General features: G+C 51.2%; 1 protein-coding gene across 1 annotated transcript in view; it reads right to left on the bottom strand.

Annotated features, from left to right (window-relative positions):
• The window catches only part of ARFGAP3 (ADP ribosylation factor GTPase activating protein 3), a 50,026-nt gene that overhangs the window by 14,466 nt on the left and 8,801 nt on the right, over positions 1-26,759 (bottom strand). Inside the window, exons 4-12 of the mRNA XM_015571939.1 lie at positions 25,987-26,070; positions 23,072-23,156; positions 19,964-20,023; positions 18,548-18,594; positions 17,878-18,017; positions 13,999-14,127; positions 13,474-13,596; positions 8,128-8,259; positions 173-296 (exon numbers count right to left, since the gene is read on the bottom strand). Coding sequence (XP_015427425.1) covers positions 173-296; positions 8,128-8,259; positions 13,474-13,596; positions 13,999-14,127; positions 17,878-18,017; positions 18,548-18,594; positions 19,964-20,023; positions 23,072-23,156; positions 25,987-26,070 — 924 coding nt within the window. The remainder of the gene's footprint in view (positions 1-172; positions 297-8,127; positions 8,260-13,473; positions 13,597-13,998; positions 14,128-17,877; positions 18,018-18,547; positions 18,595-19,963; positions 20,024-23,071; positions 23,157-25,986; positions 26,071-26,759) is intronic.

Genomic DNA, 26,759 nt, shown 5'->3' with positions numbered 1-26,759 from the left:
GGCAGCCAGGTGTGGTGAGTGTCAGAAACACCTGGTTCTGAGTTCTGGCTCCAGCGCCCCAGGGCCAGGGCCTCTCGCAGCCTGAGCCCATCTCCTCAGCATCCATCACCTGCTCTCCGCACTCCCAGGCCCCTGCCCTAGGGGCTCACGCAGAAACCCTCTGGACACTTACATCAGCGTGGTCTTGTCTTCCAAAGTACATATCTGAGGAAATGGCTTTGACGTTGCCAAACTTCTTCTGGGCCTCATCTGTGTTTCCAACTGGCTCATAGTCGGGCTTGCGGCGAGTCGTAGGCCTGCAGTTAGGAACAGCCGAAGTCGGAGTGACATCAGCAAGACGGCAGGAGAGGAGCTTTCCGCCACCCTGCTCCTCCCGACCCCGATCTCAGTCCCCCCTGGTGGGGTCGAGTCCAGCAGAGGTGCCAGCACACCGGGGGCCAGCAATCCAAGACGGGGCGCACTGGCGAAGGCGAGGGGGCCAGTTTCACTTGGCTCCCAAGATGGCACAGCTCGGTGCCAAGAGACCCACTTGGCCCGCAACTTCTCCCGCGGGGGAGGTGAGAGGGCAGTGAGTGGTGCCCGGTCCCCCGCCGTGTGGGCCCTGGCCACAGGCTGGCAGCACGGGGTCCTACTAAACACTTGGCAGGCTCCACGGGGAGGCCGGCCCACAGCCTGCTGGGCACTTTATCTGCGGAGCTGCCAACTGGCCCACGGTGCCGTCCACTGCTCTGCGCGCTTCACCACACAACCCTCCCCCCGCCATGGCTGGCACCCTGCACCTGCAGATGGGGGTGCAAGCCTTTGCAGACAGCCAGTGGGCAGGTGCAGAAAGCCGCCTGGTGCTGTGGGCCTGGGAGGAGGCACATGAACCTTGCATTTCAGGAAAGGAAACCCCAGGGAGCCCCCAGCCCGGCCTGGCTCTGTGGGGGTGAGAGAGATGTACCGTCTTCAGAATCCACCCTGGGAGGGAGTCAGTGTGGAGCGTGCATCCACACAGGGTCTGAGAAAGCCTCCGGATGCCCAGTAGGGCAACTGGTGAAGGCACTGCTCACCCAAAGCCAGCCAGTCGCTAACTGTGGAGGAGGCGAGGCTTCCTCAAGGCAAAGGCAGGAACATGGACAGTCACGGAAACGCGACACCACAGTCGCCTTCCAGTAGCTGCCCCCAGAACTGCCTGGCAAAGAATTCAAAATAAGGTTTTAAGGCAGCTCGGCCACCTACAGGAATCGGCAAGATAGACAACTCAACAAAATCTGGAACGTTACACTAACACTGAGGAGTTCAACAGAGACAAAGAAACCATAAACTAGAACCAGACAGAAACTCTGGGGCTGAAGAACACAAAACTGCAGCAGAGAGCATCCACCTCTGACTTAAGCAGAAGATAGAATGTGTGAACTGGAAGATAATTCATTGGAAATTATCCGGTCAGAGGAGAAAAAAAGAATGAAAAAGGGAAGAAAGCCTACAGGAATTACGGGATGCTCTTAAGAAGATAACACATTATGGGAGACTGAGGAGAAGAGAGGGAGGAAGAGACGGAAAGTGTATTTAAAGAAATAATGGCTAAAAACTCCCCCAATCTGGAGAAAGACAGGGACATCCAGGTGGATGAAGCTCATAACCCCCAAACAGACCCGATCCAATAAACTGTCAGAGATCGAAGACAAGGAGAATTTTGGAAGCAGCAGAGCAAAGACACTCGTCGCAGACAACGGGGCTCGGGGAGGCTGTGAGCAGGCTGCCCAGCAGAGCCCTGGAGGCAGGAGATAGTGGGTGACATTAAAGCTGCTAAAAGGCCCGGCTGGGGAGCCCAGTTGGCTAGAACATCGTCCTGAAATGCCAAGGTTTCAGGTTCAATTCCCCGTCAGGGCACATACAAGAACAAACCAATGAATGCATAAATAAGTGCAACAAATCGATGTTTTTCTCTCTAAAATCAATCAATAAGTAATTTAAAAAAAAGCAAACAACTGCTGGGGACTCTTTCACCCTCTCACATGGGAGTCTGTACTTGTTCTTCAATAAATTCCCACCTTTGCTAGACCATCTTCTGTCCGTGGATTCATTCTTCGACTCCGACGGACAAAGAATCCGGGAACCATCCTGCCCAGGGGAACCCTGCGTGTTCCAGTCCAAAAATCCCATATCAGAACGAAGTAGGACATATATTCAGATTATTTGCATAAAACATAAATATAAAGCTCAAAGAATGACCACAGTGAGCACGTGAGTAACCACTAGGCATCCAGACAGGTGAAGAATTAGAAGTTGGCAGCAATCCAGAAGTGAAGTACCCTTGGGGCCACTGACTGTTTTCCTCTAACCCTTAGTGATGAACATGTCCACCTCCAGCTTGGGGATATAAAGAATAACGCTCGCCCTCGCTGGTGTGGCCCAGTGGACAGAGCATCCATCAGCCTGTGGACCGGAGGATCGTGGTTCAATCCAGGCCGAGGGGAATGACCTTGATTATAGGCTTGGTCCCTGGGCCCAGTCAGGGTGCTTAAGGAGGCAACCAATCGATGTGTCTCTCTCATATCAACCGATGTTTCTTTCTCTTTCTCTCTCCCCCTCCCTTCCACTATCTCTAAAATATCAATGGAAAAGGTATCCTCAGTGAGGATTAACAAACAAACAAACAAAACAAATAACGCTGTTCTAAACACAGGGCATATATAAAATTTTTTGGGTTGTGTATATAGATAGGAGTTGAATTGCTGGGTCAGAAAATGATGCTAGTTTTCCAAACTGGTGTTACCAATGTATTCCCCCATTAAAAGTATGAGAGTCTCTGCTCTTTTCTATCTTACTAGAAGCCCGTTGCATGAAATTCGTGCACTCGGGGGCGGGGGGGTGTCCCTCAGCCCGGCCTGCGCCCTCTCACAGTCCAGGAGCCCTCAGGGAATGTCCGGACCATCAGTCAGACGTCCTGGGAGAGGCTCCTGCCACTGCCGCTGCGCTTGCCATCCATGAGCCCGGCTTCTGGATGAGGGGTGCTCCCCCTGTGGGAGCGCACTGACCACCAGGGGGCAGCTCCTGCATTGAGTGTCTGCCCCCTGGTGGTCAGTGTGAGTCATAGCGGCCGGTCATTTTGCCATTCGGTCGATTTGCATATTAGTCTTTGATTATATAGGTCTAGAGGCCCGATACATGAAATATGTGCAAGGGGCTTGGCCCTCGCAGCCACCGCACTGCCTCAGCCCTCGCAGCTACGGCTTGGTCCGAAAGGTCATCTGAAAGGTCGTCCAGACAGTCGTTCTGCTGTTCGGCCGTCCAGTTTAATTAGCATATTATGCTTTTATTATTTTAGACTAGTAGTTGGTGTTGCTAAATGTCAATAATTTTGAGAGAACCAAGATGGCGGCATAAGTTAACGCTGGAGTTTGCTGCCTCGAACAACCACTTCAAAAGTGAAACTAAAAGATGGAACGGACATCACCCAGACCCACAGGAACGCTGGCTGAGTGGAAGTCCTACAACTAGGAGGAAAGAGTAACGCATACGGACACTCAGAGGAGGCGCAGTGCTGAAGTCAAATTCTGAGGTGCGGAGTGTGCGGATTTAGCCTCAGGCAAAGGCTAGATTAGCACCTCCCTAGAGGACAGTAGTTCTCTCACTGCAGACACAGCTGATTCTCACAGCCACTTGGCCTGGAGGTCAAATCCCCCCTGGTGTTAGCTACAACAATCAAGGCTTAACTAAAAGACTGCTCACAAAGACCACTAGGGGGTGCACCAAGAAAGCATAACAAAATGTTCCTCTCTCTCTCAAAAATCAATTAAAATATTTAAAGAAAAAACAAACAAACAAATAAAAAACAACAAGACACAACTCCAGGCTGCCTTCGGGACACACATAGGTTGACAGTTAAGAGACCAAAAGAGAGTAGGGGAGCCATATTTATATTAGGAAACACACGGTAAGCCAAAGCCTGTAACAAGAGACAAAGGGCATGGAATGGTAAAGGAGGCAGCTCACCAAGAGTAACAACAATTGTAAATATCTGTGCACCCAGCAGATCTGCCAGGAGAAACAGACAGTACGGCAACAGTGAGGGGCTTCAATGCCCCACTTCAGCAACGGGCACATCACCCTGACAGAAAACCCACAAGGAAAACTGCACTTGAACTGCATGTTAGACCAAACGGACCAACAGACATATTGAGGGCATTTCATCCAACAGCAGCAGCACGTGCATCCAAAGTGCACACAGAACACCCTCCAGGACGCGTCACATGCTAGGTCACGGAGCAAGTTTACATCACGTGAGGCCTTAACAAACCTAACAAGATTGAAATCATATTAAGTATCTTTTCCAACCACAACGGTTATGAAAGCAGAAATCAACAACAGGAGGAAAACCGGAAAATTCACAAATATGTGGAACTAACACATTCCTGAACAGCCACAGGGTCAGAGGAGAAATAAAAAATGTCTTGAAACAAAGAAAATGGAAACACACATCCCAACACTTACGGGCTACAGCACAAGCAGTTCTAAGAGGCAAGTTTATGGCCAACAGGCAGGCACATGGAAAGGTGGTCAGCATCACTGATCATCTGGGGAGCGCAAATCAAAACCACAATGAGGCATCATCACCAAAAAGACAAGCAGTAGCCCTGCCAGCGTCGCTCAGTAGTGAGAGAATTCGTCTTTCACACTTGAGGGTCGAGGGTGCGATTCCCTGGGTTGCAGGTTCAATCCCAGCTCCATCGAACTGCATGTGGGAGGCAACCAGTCGATGTGTCTCTCTCACATGGATCTCTCTCTCTCTCTCTCTCTCTCTCCCCGCTTCCTCCCTCTGCCCTCTCTCTCTCCTACTCCCTTCCATCCTCTCTAAAAATCAATGGAAAAAATATCCTCCAGTGAGGATTAACAATCCTATATAATAAAAGAGAAAAATGGTAATTGGCATACGATGATACCCTATATGCAAGTTAACTGCCAACTCAGATGGCAGTTAACTGACAACAAAATGGCGGTTAATTTGCATATGTAGGCACAATGCAGGGAGGCAAAAGGGAAAGCAGGAAGAAGCCCCCTGCCACTGACAGTGATCGGAAACCCAGGGGGGCACTAAGAGCCCCCAGGGCCGCCTTTGCCCTGCCCCCCAGCCATGATCGGAGAATCAGGCGCCTTTGCCGCCCTGGCCAGTGATAGCAGGAAGTAGGGGTGGAGCCAGCGATGGGAGCTGGGCAGGGTCGAAGCTGGCAGTCCCGGGAGCTAGGGGTCCCTTGCCTGGGCCTAAAGCGGAGCCCACGATCGCAGGGCCGCTGCCACTGCGGGTCCCCGCTGCCCGGGCAGGACGCCTCGGCCAGAGGCGTTAGGCCTGGGCAGGGGCAGAGCCTGTAACCGTGGGGAGCTGGGGGTGCCCTGCCCAGGCCTGACACCTCTGCCGGAGGCCTCAGGCCTGGGCTAGGGACCGATCCGGTGATCAGCGATCGGATGGTGATGAGGGTCAACTCCTCTGGCCGAGGCATCAGGCCTGGGTGGGGGGCGGAGCCAGGGATTGGGGGGATATGATGGTCCCCTTGCCCAGGCCTGAAGCCTGGGTCAGAGGCGTCAGGCTTGGGCGGGGGGGCGGAGCAAGCGATCAGAGGGAGATGGGGGTCCCCTGCCCAGGCATGATTCCTGGGCCAGAGGCATCAGGTCTGGGCGGGGGTCAGAGCCGGTGATGGGGGGAAAGGGGGGTTCCCTGCCCAGGCCTGAATCCTGGGCCAGAGGCATCAGGCCTGGGCCAGGGGCAGAGTCAGCAATCAGAGGGGTCTGGGGGTCCCCTCCCAAGGCCTGACGCCTGGGCCAGAGGCATCAGGCCTGGGCTGGGGGCAGAACCAGTGATGGGGGGAAATGAGGGTCCCCTGCCCAGGCCTGACGCCTCTGGTAGAGGCATCAGGCCTGGGCAAGGGGCCGATCCTGCAATTGGAGATTGATGGGGGTCAATAACTGAGGGCTCCCAGTATGTGAGAGGGGGCAGGCTGGGCTGAGGGACACTCCCCCTCACCCCCACCCAGTGCATGAATTTCGTGCACCGGGCCCCTAGTAAAACAGTAACAAAAAGAAGACAACAGGTAAGTATTGGTGAGGATGGGAGAAAAGGGAACCATTGTACACTATTGGTGGGAAGGTAAATTAGTGCAGCTCCCGTGGAAAACAGTATGAAAGTTCCTCAAAAAATAATATAAGTATCAGATGCTCTAGTCATCTCACTTCTGGGTGTGTACTTAAAGGAGAAAAAGTCGCCCTAACCGGTTTGGCTCAGTGGATAGAGCGTCGGCCTGCGGACTGAAAGGTCCCAGGTTTGATTCCGGTCAAGATAAATACCACATGATCTCACTCATTTGTGGAATATAGAGAACAACATAGACTGATGAACAGGGTCAGATCCAAGGACAGAGAAACAGCGATCAGACTATCAATCCCCAGAAGAAAAGTAGGGGAAGGTGGGGGTAAGGGGGAGAGACCAACCAAAGTACTTGTATGCATGCATATAAGCCAAACCAATGGACATGGACAACAGGAGGATGAGAGCATGAGTGGGATGAGTTGGGGGGGAGGTTGGGGGTTAATGGGGAGATGAGGACACATTTGCAATACCTTAACCAATAAAGAAATTTAAAAAAAAAATGTTTGCCGAATCCGATTTGGCTTGGTGGATAGATCGTCGGCCTGTGGACTGAAGGGTCCCAGGTTGGATTCTGGCCAAGGGCATGTACCTTGGTTGAGGGCACATCCCCAGTGGAAGGTGTGCAGGAGGCAGCTGATCGATGTTTCTCTCTTATCGATGTTTCTAACTCTCTATCCCTCTCCCTTCCTCTCTGTAAAATCAATAAAATATAAAAATAAATAAATAAATAAATAAATAAAAATAAAGGAAAAGAAGTCAACATCCTGAAGAGTCAGCTGCAGTTCCATGTTCACTGAAGCTCTACTCACAAAGCCAGGCATGGTGAGACCTCTGCCTGTCGGCGGGTGAATGGAGAAAACGTGGTGTATATAACGGGATACGATTTTGCCATAAACAAGGACACCCTGCCGTTGGTGACAACACGGATGAACCTGGACGTTATGTTAAGTGAAGTAAACCAGACGAAAAAGACAAATACTGTCTGATCTTATTTACAAGTGCAATCAAAACTTTATAAAAAAAGGTCAAACTCAGAGAAACAGAGGAGAATGGTGGGGGAGGGGTTGGGAAATGAGCAGATGTTGGTCAAAGGTACACATTTTCATTGAGAAGATGAGTAAGTTCTGGGGACCGAATGTGCACACGGGGCTAGTTAACAATACTGTGGTGTACACCTGACATTAGCTAGAGGAGAGCTTGTGTTCTCAGCACAAAACAAACAGAAACCCCAGCGAAACAGGTTAAACTAATTTGAGGTGAGGCAAATGTGTTCCTTATTTATAACGTATACACACGCCACTTTCTTTTAAAAGCCAACGGCAATACTTCTGTAAAAGGATTTCAGGCAGCTTTTAAAAAGCTGAAAATTCTAATAAAAAAATCAATACACATCCAAGCCACACAACACTTGAAGGAATTTTCCATTTGAAACAGGCCTTCTCCCCTCTTCGGTCCCGCAGATCACTCAGCAAACACTGAGCGCTCCACAACGCACGCAAGGCGCTGCTCCACGTCACGCGGGACCCAGCGGGAGCAGGCTGAGCGCAGTTCCAGTGAGCAGGACAGTCCCGGTCACACCTGCTGTCCAACGTACTGGCAGTGTCACCTGGCACTATCAGCGTTCCCTGGTTTGGACAATAAACTAAATAGCCCTTCACTCACAATCCCCCAAACTGGAGACAGTCCTCCAACAGGTGCATGGGTAAACAGACTCAACAATAAAGAGGAATGAATAACATGGACGTCCCAAGGCATTAAGACAGTGGTCGGCAAACTGCGGCTCGCGAGCCGCAGTTTGCCGACCACCGCACTAAGAAAACGGAAATAAGTCAGTCTACACAGCCCAGTTACTGCCCAATTCCATTCCAACCCTGTTCTGGGAGAGGTAAGGCCAGAACACCAGGTGCCAAGAATGTTCTTGAAGCCGCAGAACAAAAGCGTTACTTCCCAGAGACGTCCTTGGAGACCCCGTTCACAGCCCCGCTGCTCTGTCCACATACCTGTCTGAGTAGCCCGTGGTTTTCAGAATCGTGTCGGCCTCTTTGGTGCTCTTCTTCTTCCAATAGAAATCTGAACTGTCATCCCAGCTGGAAAAAGAACTGCCCCGCAGCTCCATCGGCTCGTCGAAGAACCTGCTGGGAAAGGGAACAGCGCCGTGAGGCCTCGCAGTGATGTCGGGTTCAGGGGGACGGGCAGCCACGTGGCCTGACCCGTGAACAGGAGCAGGCACGAGGCGAGTCATTTCCAAGGACTTTGCTCAACTCGCCTGGCCCCATCTCCTGCTGCAAGAGGTGTGTTCCAGGGGCTGCGGCCTCAGGCAGGTGCTGAAACCTCTATTCATCTGGACGGTCAAGGTGCCACGTGAAGGACACCCAATCTGGACAGTCACCTGTACCCGCAGCTGACATCAGTGAAGAACAAACCATGGTGTCTTAAGAGCTGAGGGGATGTTTGTCGCTGCAGCATAAGCTAGCCTATCCGGACAGCACGTGGCTACAGGTCACATATTTCATTTGCGCTGGGTCTCGTTCTGCCAAGTTAGTCACAGCTGCTGCTGCCAGGCCTGGGGAACGGATGGCACCTGAGGAGCTCCTGCCGGCAACGCCCGCCCGTCAGCCCCAGGACAAGGCCGCAGTCCTCGCAGCATCTACCACTCCCTGTCAGGGACGCTCACCAGCCTCCCTCTGGACTCAGACAGAGCGAGGGATGGGCCGCGTGAGGCGGTGCCCTCCAGTCTGAGGGGCGTGACCGGGGTCTGTGAGGCCTCCTGGGTCCATTCACACTTTCCGTAGCTGAGCATCGCCGAGCAGGCACTGCCCAGAGACCAAGCTGGACAGCGCTCGGCTTCCCGTCCTGTGCGGCGAGAGTCTGACCAGAGCAGCAGGGTTTGTGGGAACAGCTCGGAGATCGAGAGGGGAGGCAGGTGTGCCAGAGCCTTAAGAAAAGGGGACTGTGCCCTAACTGGTGTGGCTCAGTGGATAGAGCGTCGGCCTGCAGACTCAAGGGTCCCGGGTTCAATTCCGGTCAAGGGCGTGTACCTTGGTTGCGGGCACATCCCCGGTAGGGAGTGTGCAGGAGGCAGCTGATTGATGTTTCTAACTCTCTATCCCTCTCCCTTCCTCTCTGTAAAAAATCAATAAAATATATTAAAAAAAAGAAAAAGGGACCGTGTTATCCCGGAATTCCTAACTGCTTTGGATGGAAAAGCCCAGCCAGCCACGCGCGCCCCAGGAGGCTGGAACTGAGGAGGGTCAGGAGAGAGGCGGCCTCCAGCATCGGTCTCGGGAAAGGAAGGTGGTGGGAGAGAATGTGGCATCAGGACGGAAGCTGGAGGAAACAGGTGAGCACTGGCTCCCAGGCCACAGGGAGCCACTCAGACAGACAGACAGACCGACCCCTGGGCTGTGGGAGGGGCCTGCAATCAGAGATGAACAGAAAACAAGTGGGCAGGGACCCCAATGAGCTAGGAGTGAGGGGTGGGGGAGCGAAGGACAAAGACACGCTTTCCTGACAAACCACGACAGAGGAGGGTAAACCTGCTGTTTGACGCAGAGGTGAGGGCTCCTGTGGACAACAGGGAGGGAGCAGGGCTTCCGGTGTGGGTCCCACCTCCTCCTCAAGACGGTCACTGAGCGCAGAAGGCGTCCGCTAGCCTCTCAGGCAGGGAGCGTGGAAGCTGAGCAGCCCTCCCAGAACTGCAGGGGGGCCTGCTGGGAGGAACGGCCCCTCTCCACGCAGAGACCAGAGACGGAGCGACCTGACGTCACGGGAGAAGGGTCCGCCTCAGGGTCTGTAGAGACCAGGGAAAGACTGAGCCCAGGTCCAAGAGGGATTTAATGCCCCTGGACGAGCTCTGTGAGGCGAGGAAGCGGGGCGAGGAGACATAGTCCCCGGAAGCCCAGGGGGATGTAAGTCTGAGTGGACTGAGGAGGGGGTGCTGCAGGCCCCGGAGGGTGCTGGGTGCCCGGGGCACTGGATAGGGTGGTTGGAATTTCCAGGCTCTTCACACTCTGAGGTTGTGAACTTATTGGATTTTGCTGATTCGATATCACTGTAAGGAAACACTCATTTACATAAACCGAAGGGCTGGGCCACAGGGGCATCAGATTTTAAGAAAATGACTGAATGATTCAAAACCAGGAGAGAGAAGCCACTCTGCTGGGATCCTACTGATTAGCAAGAGCCGCTATGCAGCACTCCACGGGCTGGCTGGGCGGGGCTCTCTTCCTACAAGCCCACACCCACTCTCTGAGCTCTCCGACATGCAGGGGCGCGCAGCAACTCACTGCGGGACAGAGCGACGTCTGGCCAGGCGCCAGCTGCCCGCTGGAGGATGGCAAGGGGACAGTGAAAGGCCATGCGCACTGGCCTTTCCTCAGTAACACGACCGCCTCCAAAGCTCATCTCCACATTGTTAGTGACTTTGTACTGTTTTTATTTCTAGGTCCTAGTGTTCAGTGCTTTTTAAAAATATATTTATTGATTGATTTCGGAGAGGAAGGGTGAGGGAGAGAGAGATAGAAACATCCATGATGAGAGAATCATTGATCGGCTGCCTCCTGCACGTCCCACACTGGGGATGGAGCCCGCAGCCCAGGCCTGTGCCCTGACTAGTTCACAGGTCAACACTCAACCACTGAGCCACGCCAGCGGGGCTCCATGCGTTTTACTTTAGTTTTGCCCTCCCACTCCGTCCTTCTCACCCTGAACCTCCCGTAGCCCCCGCTGCACGCACCCGAGCATCACGTCTGAGTGACAGCTGCTGACACTGTGACCCCTGCAGGCCACGCCGACACTGTGAGGCTGAGCAAACTGTTCTGGTCTCATCCCTTTGTACTCAACATGTACTTACACTGTCCGCGTCCTGGAAATAACGGAACTCAATAAAAACAGAGATGGTTGACCTTTTTAATAGAAACAGCCCTCTTCCATAATTCATAATCGTCAGGTTCTAATGGACTAATGAATAATTTGGAAGCAATGAGAGCTCTTCATGGAGCTAAGCTGCTGGCTTTCCGAAAGCCCGTGTGCAGGAACACAGCTGCCAAGGACGGCAGCACCCTGTCCACCCCCGGGGTGAGGACGAGGCCAGAGGAGGCGGCAGCTCCTCACGACCCACACGCACAAGGTCGGTCTGGCAGGGACCAGCAAGCCTGGGCCCTATAAACACCATCTGCTCCCAGGTTTCAAACCATAAATAATTGTGTCCTAGCAACGAGGGGAGGGCCTCCGGGCTGGCACTCCAGCCGAGCTTCGGGAGGCGCGGGCAGGCGGAGCTGTGCCTCAGGGCGATGCTCCACGGGCCTCCAGGGCCCCGCCCTTCCCCACAGGCTCCAAGCAGCAGTGCTGCCGGAACCGAGACAATCCCCCCCTTTCCTGTGCCTCCGCTGCAGGAGCTGCTCCCGGGCAGGGAGGCCGTGGAGAAGCCGAGAGGCAGTGCAGAGCCGCATCCCCGGGCCTCAGAGCCGCCGCCCGCCCTCACGAACCACCAGCTGAATGATCTGACCCGCACGCGGCTTCCAGAGCAAGTTAGATGTTTCCCTTCCCTTGTGGGAAAGGATTTGCGTTCTTTTAAGAGGCATGACTGGGTGTTCCCTCTAAGTAAGACCAGCCCTGGTGCGACGGCCAGGTTACTCACACAGGCAAACAGGAAGCCGCCGGTCGCTGAGGTCCTGACCGGGGACACCACTGACCCAGGCATTTCTTTCTTTTTTTGATAAAATATCTGGACTTGAAAGAATTCGAAGCGATGGATAGTGCTCTCTAGGAGCTTGGACAGGGGCAGAATGAAATAGAACAAGTGCTACATATGTGAGCATGCTCCAAGCCTGCATGCCTGCTCCCCAACTCTACTGCCCCCCGCCCCCCCATGGCCGTGGCAGGAACTGCCCGTGAGCACCACCGCTAACGACAGGCCCACATTCCATTTCCCCGAACTGCTCACTTGCAGGCGGCCCTCAGTGAGGTTTATTTAAGTGTCTGACAACAGTGCGCAAACATGCAGACTGAGTCACATGCTTCTTGAATTGAATTTCTATGCAATAACAGCTGGTAAATAACATCAGTAACAGACACGCACCATTCCAAACGCTCTGTTTGTATGAATGCACTTGACCCTCACACTGCCTGTGAGGCAGACACGCCCGCTCCCTAACGCACAGAGAGGCCAAGGTCACCTGTACTAAGTGGCAGAGGCAGGATTCAAATTCAGCCGCCTGGTTCCTGGGCCTACACTCTTACCCCCTCGCTGCACAGCTGGTGCCCCCTCCAGTAACACCCCTAGTTTACTGGGTGCCTTTTTAGCAGGACTGTCCCTGTGCTGGTCAGGTTGTTGGAGGAACCTCACAAGTGAGATGCTTCAAGTTCACACCTGCTCCCCCCCTTTCCCCCTCCCCCTCCCCCTTCCCCTGCCCCTGAGGCCACGGAACCTGAACCAGGGCCTTCTCCAGGGCCAGCTTCACACCAGTTGGGCAACTTGTCTGATCAGATGGTGGCACTTAGGGGCAGGGAGTGGCTTGACCCTGGGAGCCTTCGGAGCACAGCAGTAATTTATTAATAAACACGCACACACAGAGAATGTGTGTATGCTCTGCCCCGCAGACCGGGGACCTGAGCTGGTATCTGAAACAAGAGGCTCAGCTGTGAAATGTTCCGACTCTGGGAATGAGACTATAACTCAGTACGTTCCTTCAGGAGTTTGCACATTTCTCCACTCTCCCATTTTCCTACCTTATTATCAAACATCTTTTTAAAAATATTTTTTCATTAATTTCAGAGAAGAGGGGAGAGGGAGAGAGAGATAGAAACATCAATGATGAGAGACAATCATTGATTGGCTGCCTCCTTCAATACCCCTACTGGGGAGCGAGCCCCCAACCCGGGCATGTGCCCTGACCAGGAATCAAACCGTGACCTCCTGGTTCATAGGTCGACACTGAGCCATATGGGCTGGGCCAAACATTTTAATATTAGCAAACACTGCCTTCTTACAAATGTTTCCCCAACTTTTTTCAAAGGACCCCTTGACTCCAGCCAAAGCGTTTAAAAACAGAGAAGTAGCCCAGGTGGGTGTGGCTCAGTGATTGAGGTCACCGGTTCCACTCCCGGTCAAGGCACATGCCTGGGTTGTGAGCTGGGTCCCTAGTAGGGCCATGCAGAAGGCAGCCGATCCATGATTCTCTCTCATCATTGATGTCTCTATTTCTCTCTCCCTCTCCCTTCCTCTCTGAAGTCAATAAAAATATATTCAAAACAAAACAAAACAAAAAGCAGGGAAGTAAACGAATAAATTCATGCTAATCACTGCTTTTCAAAACAACACTTTAAGGATGATTTTTACACACTACCTTGAGCTGGAAGTAAAATATGAATCATCGTTGTCGTCGCTGTACTTTTTCCTTGGCTTTGCCATGACTGGTGTTTCCTGTTCAATGGTCTGCATATCTGAAGTTGCTGAATGTGAAATACCACTTGAGAAAAGAGAATAAAATGGAAAAAACCAACACTAGTTAGTTCATAAAGACACTATATTCACCAACAAATGTTTTCGTCTATACTCTCAACAAAAATAAATTGATTGGTGACATGAACGATAAAAACTACTTCTTGGTATGAGCACTGAAAACTACTGGACATAGTGAGGACTATAACCAGTCACACAAGTGCAGTGACATCACCGGCTCTGCCTGGGGCATCCGCTGAGGGGCAAGTCAGACCTACTTCCTATTTTCTAAGAATCAGATTTGGAAGTTTTCATGCCATAATCAGCACTAGCATAAAGCACACCATCGCAGACAGGAAGGGAGATGAGACATACTACTGAGGGTGAACGGAACAGGCAGCCCTCAGGATGAGCGAATGGGCTCACCTACCTCCTGCAGTTTCCAAACCCCATGCCGAGCCTCTCCGACTCCGCCTTCGTTTTCCCACTCACGGTCTTCTTCTCATCGCTCTTCATCTGAATCTCAAGATCCTTATAGGCCAATCGTAAGGACGAGACACTGCCAAAAACCAATGCGCCTTAATTCAGCGTTCATTCCGGGTTAAGATAAAACACTGAGCAAAATCAAACATGCCACGTATCCTTCTAGCTTTGTGCTTCTCCATGATTAGCAATTCTGACGGCAAGCTGGCATTTGTTAAAGTAAACGCTCAAGAAAGTGTAAATGAGTTGACAGCCACGTTTTGGTTGCTGCTGAGCCTACATTACGGCCCTGGTTCATATTTCCTATTACCATGTAGTAATAATTTATATTACCTATTATGCATAACGACGTCCACCAAAATTACTTCCAGATAGAATAGTCAAAAGCAGAATCTCCTACTTGGACTGATATTTAGTATGCTTCCACATTCCACATCAAAAGTAAGAGATTAATATCATTGGTTTCCTTTGGTTTAAGGTAAAAACATATATAACTTGGCTTTACAAATAGATAAATAAAGGGTTACTAACTGCAAAAGATGCTTCAATTTACAAAAACGTTTCCTGTCCTCTGTGTCGTCAGGCTTCTGAAAGCATTTCAAACGGAATAGTCCTTCCTCGGTCGCAGACTTCTCTGCGCTGCCGGTCAGTCAGACCCGAGCACCTGCTTCCCAGAGACCCGGTACGAACAGTGCACCACGGGGGCAAAAGGAGGGACACAGAGCACCGTCCTCACTCTGATTTCTAAAGACGCTTAGTTTTTCATAAAGAAAACCACGCCCACGTTAGCAGTACCAAGACTGTGTACACTAGGAAGAGAGCAACCAGGCCCAGGCCCTGAAAAGCGATGCATCTACCATCTCGGGTCTCGGGCCTCTGCTCTCAGCAGCTCACAAAGTTGTGTACACGGTCATGGACTGCTCCTGAGCAAGGTGCCGCATGCACTCCACACTGGGGACATGCATTTCTGTGCAGACACAGGGGCTGGTGGAGTTCTCGCTCAGGAAACGTCATCTTGCTTCTACTGATTCCTTCCCTACGGAGTCAAGCAGGGCTCTCTGTTTCGCGTTGAGCTGGGCAGATTGCGCTCCTCACTATTTCTTGGTCTGCAGAGCAGTTGGTGGCAATAGACCCGTTGGATTGCTCAGAAAAACATCCTCTTCCCAGCGCATTGGGAAGGGAACCACGGATCTGTGTGAAATCATGAATGATGGAACTGGCACAGCTTCTGCCGGGGAAGGTGAACTGATGGGATGAAAGTCTAGTTCTCCCCTGAGGACCCGCCATGGGGGGTCACCGCTAACAGCGAGCACCTGCACACGGCTCCCGGGGCCATGCTGTGCTCCGCGAGCACTGCTGTGACAAGTCAGGCTCGTGCTGCTCAGAGCTGCTGGAGCCCTTCCAGTGCCAGCTCCAGGCAGGGCCTGCAAGACACTCAGATGGGGGACGGGGGCCTCTGCCACTTCTCTGCCTGCTCACTGCGCACACACACCTCAGGGCGGGCGAGAGGCGGCCAGCAGGCGAGGATGAGGTGCTGCACGGACAGTTTAGTCGCAGTCTGGGGTACAAGAAACAACTGTGCTCCTGGCAGTTTACTGAACTGAACTTTATTTACTTTAATAAAGTGAACAACTTCATTAACTGCAGAATAGCCGCCGCATGTCTTAGGGATAACACAGCCGGCACAGGCCGGTCTGAAACCGAGCAGCGATGGGCAGGGCGGACGGTGAGGCTGTTCTGAACAGGCCAGGGAAGCTGTCAAAACGACGGGTTCCCAAATCAAATTCATAAACACCCCACCCCCGCGTCTTTGCGTTTGTGGTCTGTGACACGGTCCTGGTGAGAGACGCAGAGGCTGGTGCTGCTCCCATATGACCGACCAGCTCCAGCCCCTGGCCTGCAGGAAGGAGGTGCTGTCCACCCGGGCCGGGCCCTCCTGGCAGGGGCGGCCCACGCTCAGGGAGAGCCCCCTGGAGCCCTGGGCAGAGCCCACTCCCAAACGCCAAGAGAAGCCCCCCTCCCCAGGGTCTGAAACCAGCTCATTCAGAGATTACAGTGAAGCTGAGCAACTACATTTTACATGAATCTTTTCAAACCACATTTAACCGTAATACAGTTTAGTGCTGCCCCCTGTGTTCTAGGAGTTAAATGACAATTTCAAGTTATCTGGGTTCACCATACACGTTCCAGTTAGCAAACGGTTAGGATGAACAGTAAGAAATCAGGATGATGAGCATTTACTATGTCCCAGGCACGGTTTAACGTATTTTAATGAGCAGTAACTAAGCTGATCCTCAAAATAACCTCATAAAATAATTGTTATTGTCTTCATCACGCTGTCTGTAATCGCTCAAGCTACACCTGGTAAAATACATGTGAAAGTAACCGAGAAGCAGGACGAAGCTGCCTTCCTTCTGCGTAGCGTCCCCCTCGTGACCTGCCAGTCACCCACGTCCCTGCCCAGATGCCGTGTTTCTCTTCTGTTTCCAGCACAAAGGAAACAGGAGCCTCAGTGTTTATTCACACGGTCTCCTGGCTGGCCGCCTGGTGTCAGTTTCCTCCCCATTCTGCCTAACGCGGACCTCACCGCCACACTCACTGCGCCAAGTGCCGCCTGCAGCGCGGCCCTCCTCGCAGACATCCATCTACCCCGACCTCACCGAGCGCCACCCACCATCCCACCCCTCCCGTAGCGGGGCCCTCCTCGCAGACATCCATCTACCCCGACTTCACCAAGCTCCACCCACCATCCCACCCCTCCCGTCCAGCCGTCCCCACCGCACACGCATCTCAATTCCCTTCATCTCCTCAGACTCCTTCCTCCCCTCCCATCCGTGCCGAGTGTGACCCAGACCGATCCGGCTCAGGCCCCTGGAGACCACATACCCACCGCTTCCCATCATCTGTCAGACTCAGCCGCCAGGTTCAGGGGAGCTTCACCTGATAAACACGCTCTCACCGCGGAGCTACAATTCACACACCATAACACACACCCTTCACAGTACACCATCCACAGCGTGCCACCATCACCACAAATCCCAGACCATGTCCGTCACTTGCAAAACCAACCCACACCCCTGAGCCATCAGCCCCCCTCTCTCCCACCTGGCAAGCACGGGGCTGCTCCCTCTGGGCGTTTGCCGGGACATTCCTATCCGTGGAGCACAGCCGTGGTCTTTGCGACGGGCTTCTCGGCACCAAGGCTGCAGGTTTACCCAGGCCGCAGCAGCAGTGCCAGCGCTTCCCTCCTTTCTAGGGTGAACCTGCCCGGGTACGGACACACCACTGTGTCCATCCGTCCCTCAGCTGATGGACGTCTGGGCTGTTTCTCCCTTTGGCGACCGGGAGTCATGCTGCTCTGACACGTATGTACAAGTTTCTTGTGGAGGCCTATTTTTTACCTTCTCGTAGGAGTGGAACTGCTGGTCATACTATAACTTCATGCTTAACTTTTTACATGACCATCAGCAACGTGTAAGGGACCTCATTTCTCTACATTCTCGCCAGCACCTGCTCTGTCTTCTCACTGCACCCGCCTAGCGAGTGAAGTGCCTCCTGTGCGTTTCCCTCGTGACGAATGGTGCCGAGCATCTTCCCGGGTGACCACCCGACACGCGTGGGTCTCTCCCTGCCTGCCCTCACTGCTCTCCCTCGCCACGGCCCTCCTCCCTTCCAGGCTACACTTCGCTGCGACACTCGTTTTCATGAAACGCAGTTTTGCGTTTCGCTCCTCACACACGAAGACAGACGGCATGAGCAGAGCAACCTGGGCGCTTACGAAGGTTCCAGCCACTAGCGCCTGTTACTGTATCGGACTTCAACTCACATCGACTCTTCCTTCGGCGCCGTCCTGGCCAGGTCTTCCTGTTCCTTCAGTTTATCTACAGCTTGGGCTTGCTTCTCCATTTCAGTGAAGCAGGTGCTCGTCAGTTTCTGGGCTCCCAAACTTCCTTTTTTGGCCCCAAGCTGGAAGACACACAAGATGACATTCCACCAACCTGCTGACAAGGTCTGTGCCAACAGCTGACACTTACGGAGGCACCGTGACAGCACTGGCCACCGTCCTCCTCCTTGGTCCTCACAACTCGAGGAAGTGGGCACCCTCCTCCCCACGTGACAGACAGGGGCTGACGCTCACGCAGGCTGAGCGACATGAGCAGGATCGCAGCCAGGGGGTGCGGTGTCTGCAAGCTCCGCAGGTGACACCCTCCAGGCCCACAAAACGCTACAAACGCCACCAGGACGGGACGCCCGGGAGCCCCTGCTGGTGTGTGTGTAAGAATTTCGTCACCGACAGAAGGAGTGTTAAACACCCATTCCAGCGAATCTTCACTCGGCGCCAGTGCCCTCACTGAGCAAAACATGGCGTGTTAGCCAGGCCGCGCTCGTTACACACAATACGGCTCAGAGTGAATAAAGGCAGCGGCAGGGCGGCCTTCTGGAGGGCGGGGCTATTTCAGAACCGAACCACCCGCCATCTCACGCGTCATACTCACGCCTCGCTTAGCTTGACTTGGCTTCTTTTTCATGATCGAGGACACCTCTGTCAAAAACACAAAGCCCAGTCAGGCCAACAGGAACGCACACCTTCCTGTTTCGTCGTGCTCTCTAAAACACTCCACGGTGCTGCACACCATTATTTAGGGGACGGTAACATTTCCCACGTTAGTGTGTCATCCAGAAGACAAGCACAGGGTGCGGCAAAGTAGGTTTACAGTTGTTCGTAAAGAAAATACAATAATTAACAATTAATACTTATTATTCGCGTACTCACGACTGTGAACCTGCTTTCACCCACCGTTTGAGTGCATCGGAGTGGAGTCCTCGGTATCTGCACGTGGCGCCCAAACCCAGAAACGTGTTTCCCGGGCACCACGCTGAAGGGAAAGGCAGCGCCTGTGCCCAGGGCTGGCTCGGAGCTCGCCTCAGGGCGTCCGAACACGCTCTCCCGGCAGCTCTCCTCTTCAGAAGCTTGCAAAATCCTTTCCCAGTATGAAGCTGGCAGCATCGTGTGCACAGCTCAAGCAGGTCGGCTATGCCCTCCCACCTCCACTTACAGATTTCATCATGTTACTCAGTAAGGAACGCACAGCTCCGTCATTTTAGCAGCAGGGCTTTCTAAGCTGCACACAAATATATAATGCTTGTGTAGAAAAGTTCCTACGACTGTTTTTGGGAAATCTTTAATCATAAGTTATATATTCTGTTTTTAGAACCATGTGTCAGAGGCCCACGAAGGAATACAATTTTAATTGTTCTCTCACAAAGCTGAGAATGCACTTCAACGGGAAAGGACGGCATAAAACCACAAGCAACCACAGGTTAAAGTGCTCAGCCTCACGCGAGAACAGCATCGTTCCAAGTGGAAAAGAGACCCACACACTTTCCTCCCACCAGTTCCTTTAGGCTCGTGCTCCCAACCTCCCACAAGCCTGCTCACACACGATGACAGATCGGGAGCGTTTCTAACGGTTCAGTTACTTTTCACTAAAGCAGCTGCTCTCCAGGGACTGCAGTGCGATGTGCACCAACTCAGGTTCTACCTGCCTGCTACTGAGCAAGTAAAGGTAAGGTTCACCTACTGCAAACGCAGGAAGAGGAGACGATGCTGACAGCCCCTGGGTAAAAGGAGGGGTGCGGCCGCTCGGACCTCTACCGATGCCGGGACAGCAACCAGCCCAGCACACTCGCCAGGCAAGAGCCCCACCAGCCACCTAGGCCAGGCCCACAGCTGCGGCTGCCGGTCAGCCTGGAGCCGGCTAACACAGACCGGCATGTTGGCTTAATAAAATCTTGTTAAGAAACTATGGGTTAATAGTCACGGTGCCATAGACTCCATACCTTCTAGCAGAAGGCAAAGACAGGATTCATTTCTTTCTTAATGAATGTCATTCTCTAAATCAGAACATTACCTAGAGCTGCCTTGGTTGGTACATTAAGACCTTCCACACTTGGTCCTTGCTCCGGTACACCTGCAAGTTAAAAATACTGATATTAATGCAGAAAATATACTCACCAAACTTGCTTTTGAATATGTAATATATCTAACTTACTGAGTACTACATCAATTTTGTCAATGATCTGCTTTCTTTTTAGCTCCATATTCCATTATAAGAATTTTTATTAAGCCCTGGCTGGTGTTGCTCAATGGTTGGAGCCTACGAACCAAAGGGTCTCAGGTTTGATTCCCGGTCAAGGGCATGTCCCTCAGTCAGGGCGAGTGCAGGAGGCACCCAGTTGATGTGTCTCTCACATTGATGTTTCTTTCTCTCTCTCTCTCTCTCTCTCTCTCTCTCCCCCCCTCTCTCCCTCCCTCCCTTCTTTCCTCCCTTCTACTCTCTCTGAAAAGCATTGCAAAAAATATTCCCGGGTGAGGATTAAAAAAGTAAAAATAATTTTGATTTAAAAAGTGCATTAAAATAGAAGTGTGTTTTCTGTCAAGTTGCTTTATAGAATAAGATGGTAGTGGTCTCCCTAATGTCATTCAGAATTCTACCTTATGACCTGGTGTTTTAAAGTAAACTGTTCAAGATACCTAGTACATATGTGGACTATACATCCAACATATGTTAATATTTGGGAATTCTAACACCAATCATATCAATGATAGAAACCTAATTTTTCAGTTGCCAAGAAATCTGCCATTTTCTAAATGACCTAAAAAATGATCCTGATTAGGAACACCTATTATGTCTTTAAAAACTTTTTATTTTAATTTTATTACTTTAAAAATGAGTAAATAAAATGTAGTATATCCACGCAATGGAATGTTATTTGGCCATAAAAAAAGGAGTATTAGCACATAGAAATACTACCACATGGATGCTCCTTTAAAATACTGTCCTAAGCACAAGAATCCAGTCACAAAAGACAACATATTATCTGAGTCTACTTGTATGAAATGTCCAGAACAGACAAATCCTTAGAGGCAGAGAGCAGCCTGGTGGTTGCCAGGGGCTGAAGGAGGGGCAGGAGAGAAGGGGGAGGGGCTGTCAATGGTACGGATTTCTTCTGCAGGTGATGGGAATGTTCTGGAATGAGTGGCAATGGTGGCACAATGGCACAACCTTGTGAATATACTAACCACCACTGAACTGCAACTGTTTTATCTTTATAAATATTTAAAGGTAAACTCTAGGTAAGGCTTTTAAACAGGCAAAGCAGGATGAGTAAGAACAGTGCTACTTTGTAGGAAAAGAGCTGATGGCCGTGCATGGGTCGGCTGGAACTGCTCTGGGCGGAACTGCATGGGCCTACGGCGGCTGGAGCTGCTCTGGGCGGAACCGCATGGGCCCACGGCGGCCGGAGCTGCTCAGGCAGCGGAGAGCAGCGGTGAGAGCGCAGCAGCGGAGCATTCCAGGCCGCCTGTCCTAGTTGTTAACTTCTCTCGTTCTCTCCTTTTCATTGCGCAGCCCTTCAGTTTACTCAAGACCGCACCGGGTCCCGGGGCTGACACATGCAGTTCCGGGTTGGGCCTCGGACAGCGAGCCTCCCTCACACCAGCTGCTTAAGGAAAGTCCTGGGCGGAGAAGAGGCAGGAAAGAGCCGCTGCAGATGCACTAGGAGCGGGGATTCTCAACAAGAAAACCCTTTAGGAGAGACTCCTCGGGGAACAACGTAAATGAAATACGTCCAAGGATGAAATCTCGTTCTGCTTTTAGTTACCTGGGTCACCGTCAGTGAAAGGAACGGAGACCCCAGGACCTGAGCGTGCGGGGGTCTCCCTGGCGGGGCCTTCGATCTCAGAGGCCTTCTGTGGGGTGAGTGGTAACGGCAGCACGTTCACACGACCGTCCGAGTTTCAGAAGGTACAACCCCACCTTTCCTGTTAGTCAGGCGCGTGTCGGAATTAGTTCTTCTCTTCTCTCTTGTGGATAATGACAAAGCAATCCCTGGCCCAGGGAGATTTCTTCTCTTCAAAAAGCATTTCTCCCCGGAGGCGTTCACAGCCAGTGGGAGGAACACACAATGGACATGGAAGCTAAGGGACGCGTTCGTTCCCAGAACTGCGGCCTGCTGTGCATGAGGAGACAGCATACGTAGCCCTGGTTGTGGCTGGAGTGCTGGGGGGAGGGGGGCCTTCTCCGAGGAGAGGACATGGAGCTGAGGCTCCAATAAGGAGGTGGCCGCCTGATGACCAGGTCAGAGTCCCAAACAAACGCAAACACAGGACAGGCGTGCAGGCCAGCGTGGCAGCAGCGCAGTGCAAGGCGAAGAACCCAGAAAGCTAATGCCACTCGGGGATGTGATGACTTCTTTGCAGGCACCCAGGGCCCTGTGCGTGCGCGCGCACACACACACACGTAATCACAGGCTGCAAATCATACAACACCAGTCATGTCAGAGTTCTTTGCATATGAAGGAGCCACGCTTTTGGCCCACATATGAATTGCAAATGTTTATCATATCTTTGAAGCACTTCTTCAGACCCCAGCAGTCAGACTCACTAATCTCTTCCTTTCACGAGGCCTGGATGTGCCCAGGGCTTCCCACTCCAGGGTGGCAGGAAAGCCTCACCCCTGTTCCTTCTAGCACCCTCATATTTTCATTTTTTAAATATATATTTTTTTACTGATTTCAGAGAGGAAGGGAGAGGGAGAGAGAGGTACAATCAATGATGATAGAGAATCATGGGTTGGCTGCCTCCACCCCAAATTGGGGATGGAACCTGCAACCTGGGCATGTGCCTGACTGGAAATTGAACCCTGACCTCCTGGCTCATAGGTCGACACTCAACCACTGAGCCATGCCGGCCGGGCCTCATATTTTCATTTTTAAATCTTTGATCCATTTGAATTTAGATTTGTATAAAGAGTAAAAAAGGAATTCTGCTTTATTATTTTTTTCCAAAATGTTAGACACTTGTCCCACATTGATGTTTCTCTCTCTCTTCCTCTCTCTGAAATCAATTAAAAAACATATTTAAAAAAAGAATCAACCAATGAATACATAAATAAGTAGAACAACAGATGAATGTTTTTCTCTCTCTAAAAATCAATAAATAAATTTTTAAAAACAACCTTCATTATTTGCTGGGGGGACTTCCACGTTCCTGGGTGTTAAAGACGGTTCTGGGTGTGCGGAGGCCCATCCGGTGCCGCTCACCTGAAGCAAAGTGAGAAAAGTCATAAAAAACAAAGCAAAGCAGGGGAAACTGAGTCATTTACAGTCACCGCTTCGTACCTGGGTTTGTGGGGAGGAAGGATAATATTTAAACGTGTGTAATATTAAGTCTCTGTTTCAATGCTCAAATTCTGTATTCTTCCTTTTAAAAACTATTTTTATAGATTTCAGAGAGGAGGACAGAGGGAGAGAAAGAGAGAAACATCAGTGATGAGAGGGAATCATTGACTGGCTGCCTCCTGCACGCCCCGCAATGGGGATTGAGCACGAGCGTGTGCCCTGACTGGGAAATGCTCAACCACTGAGCCACTTTCCTCCTTTTTAAAAAATCTAAACTATGCAATAATTTCAGGTTTGCAGAGAAGTTGCTAAGACAGAGTTTTTTATTTTTTTTATTTATTTTTTTTAATATATTTTATTGATTTTTTACAGAGAGGAAGGGAGAGGGATAGAGAGCTAGAAACATCGATGAGAGAGAAACATCGATCAGCTGCCTCCTGCACATCTCCCACTGGGGATGTGCTCGCAACCCAGGTACATGTCCTTGACCGGAATCGAACCCGGGACCTTTCAGTCCGCAGGCCGACGCTCTATCCACTGAGCCAAACCGGTTTTGGCAGCTCCAACAGCTAGTTTAGAGTTTTTACTTTTCTCCCAGCTTCCTTTAATGTTAAAATGCCCATGGTGCATCTGTCAAAACTAAGAGTTAATGGCACATCCCTAGCTAAATTCTGGACTTGACTTGGATTTCACCAGTTTTCCTGCAGTGCTTCTTTCTGCCCCAGGATCCGTCCAGGACCCCACTCTGCATGTGTCTCTCCTCCGTCTCCCTGCTCTGTCAGAGTTCCTCAGTCTCTCCCTGCTCTCATGACCTTGAACCTTTGAAGGGTACTGGTCACCTATTGTGAGAATGTGTCTCCATTTGGGTTTATCTGATGTTCCTCATGATTAGATTGGAGTTGGGGAAGAAAGCCAGGGAGGTGCGGTGCCTCTGTCACTACCTCACAACATGACTGAACCGGTGATGCCAACCCTGAGCGCTTGGTCAGGCGGTGCCTGCCAGTCTTTTCTCGGTAACCTCTGTGTTTCCCTTCCATCGTCTAGTCTTGGGGAGCTGGTCACTGAGTCCGGCCCACACTCAAGGGGAGGAGGATAAAGTTCTATCTCCTGAGAGGGATTACCTATTATACATGATTTGGAATTTTCCTATAAGGAAGATTGTCCCTTGTCCCATTTATTTATTCAATCATCCATTTATATCAGTGTAATTATCCAAAAAGAGGAGAACAGGACATGGATACTGGCTTTATTCTTTGGGTTATAATTTGGTATGTGAATTACTTATTTTGTTCAAATTGTCCCAGCTCTGACCACTGGGAGCTCTTTCAGGTGGTTCCCAAGTCCTTCAGACCCTGCCCCTCATTTCGGGCGCCCTCCCCCAGCACCTCCTTACTCTCTATCCCTACAGGGTGCCCCAGGCTCAGCTGCCTCAGCAGCACCAGTCCTCCACTCTGCGTTCTCCAAGGCAGCCCTGGCTCCTTTCAGTGGAGAAGGATATTTAGAAACCAAGGCCTGGGTGCTGGTGTGCTTGCTGCACTGAAGCCTCACTGTCCCGTCCCTCTCCGTGGACAGAGCCTGGCAATCCATGTGTGTGTCTACGAACCCACTAGTACACACATCTAGAATCAGTTCTCCACTGTGTATGCACGCGTGCGTATGTAGAGAGTAAAATAAACATGAATTCCTACTAATGTCTCCAACTCTAACCCACACCAAACTAGTCATTTCTCTGCATTTTACCCATCATTTCCATTCCAAACATTTCTCAGCTACTAATTATGGATATTCTGTATCTAGTTCTAAATTAAATAATAGCAAAGCTAACAACAGAACACATCCTTTTTAAAATTGTTTTCTGTTCTTTTTTTATAGTTATTTCTGGCAACTATTGATTGCATTAATGATGACATGTATATGCAAATTATAATAGCAAAAAAATCAAAGTCTAGCAATTTATAAAACTTTGCACATTTTTTATTTGAAAATTAAATAAAGAATGAATTGAGCCCTGGCTGGTTTGGCTCAGTGGATAGAGTGTTGGCCTGCGGACTGAAAGGTCTTGGGTTCGATTCCGGTCAAGGGCACATGCCCAGGTTGCAGGCTCTATCCCCAATAGGAAGCATGCAGGAGGCAGCCAATCAGTGATTCTCGTCATTGATGTTTCTCTCTCTCCCTCTCCCTTCCTCTCTGAAATCAATAAACACATATATTAAAAAAAAACAGAAACTATCTTCATTCGCCCGCAACCAAGGCACATGCCCCTGACCGGAATCGAACCTGGGACCTTCCAATCCGCAGGCCGACGCTCTATCCACTGAGCCAAACCGGTTTCGGCCTATCTTCATCTTTGTCAGCCCTGGAGCTCTGAAATGAACTGTAGCAGAACACCAGCCATCACACTCAGCTTCGCTGGCAGCTGGTAAAAGACATGCGACTACACCAGCCAATAGGATCTGGGCAGAGTGATGGCACTGCCACCAGACTGTGTCTGTAAGAGGACGGGGCACTGGTTTCCTGGGCGTCTGTCCTCTTCCCATTGCTGGGAAAGGCCATGAACCCTGAGGTGAAAGCCACCCATGAGAATAACAAAACGCATCCCTCTGTCACCCTGGACAGCTCCTGGTTAAGCGACTGTATTTCAGGGTGGTTTGCCACCGCAGCTTGGCCTGCCCCTAACTGAAATGTTCTAAATAAACACCCGTCCGAAAGTCAGAGTGAGCACACGGCAAAATTCTGTAAGCACCACACTTACCTCAGGAAAAGTGTGAGAGGCAAAGAAGTCGTCCTCCTTCGGCACAGGGGACAAAGGCGGCGTCACGCAGCCATCGAGCCACAGCTGGAACAACACGAGGCACTCGTTAGCACTTCCCTGGCTTTGCGGGTTCTGCTTAATACTCTTCACTCCCTTCCTAGAGACCTGTTTGCCCAAGATTGGTATTTCCATTATTATAAAACTAGAGACCCAGTGCACAAATTCGTGCATGGTGGGGTCCCTCGGCCTGGCTGGTGATTGGGTCGATCAGGGCCATCTGGCCCAGTCCCAATCAGGCAGATTGGCCAGTCAGCAGGAGGGACTGTGGGAGGTTAGCTGTGCGAGCACACTGACCACCAGGGGTCAGCTCCTGCATTGAGCATCTGCCCCCTAGTGGTCAGTGCATGGCTGTTCGGTGGACCGGTCACTTAGGCTTTTATATATATATATATCAGCAACAGGCCTATGTGGGGCCCCTGAGCACATTTCAGTCATGTATCGTAGTAAAATACAGAAATGTTTAAAAATGCTTAAAGAATGTGAGAAAAGTTATAAATGTTTGTTAACTTCCCTTAAAACTTAAAGTCTGATATTAAAGATACATTCCCCACTGCCCTGAAGCGTGTGTACCCAGAGATAAGGATTTGAACTGACGCAGAGTGACTTGTGTCAAGATAAACACTTGCCTGAGTGGCGTACTCTCCTTGGCCCCCTCGCCGTGTTTAAGATGAATATATGTGCATTGATGCAAATCATCGATAGCCACCTGAGCT

Source organism: Myotis davidii, unplaced genomic scaffold (genome assembly GCF_000327345.1).
Source record: "Myotis davidii unplaced genomic scaffold, ASM32734v1 scaffold428, whole genome shotgun sequence".
Taxonomy (NCBI): Eukaryota; Metazoa; Chordata; class Mammalia; order Chiroptera; family Vespertilionidae; genus Myotis; species Myotis davidii.
This window is presented reverse-complemented; position numbering and strand designations above follow the sequence as displayed.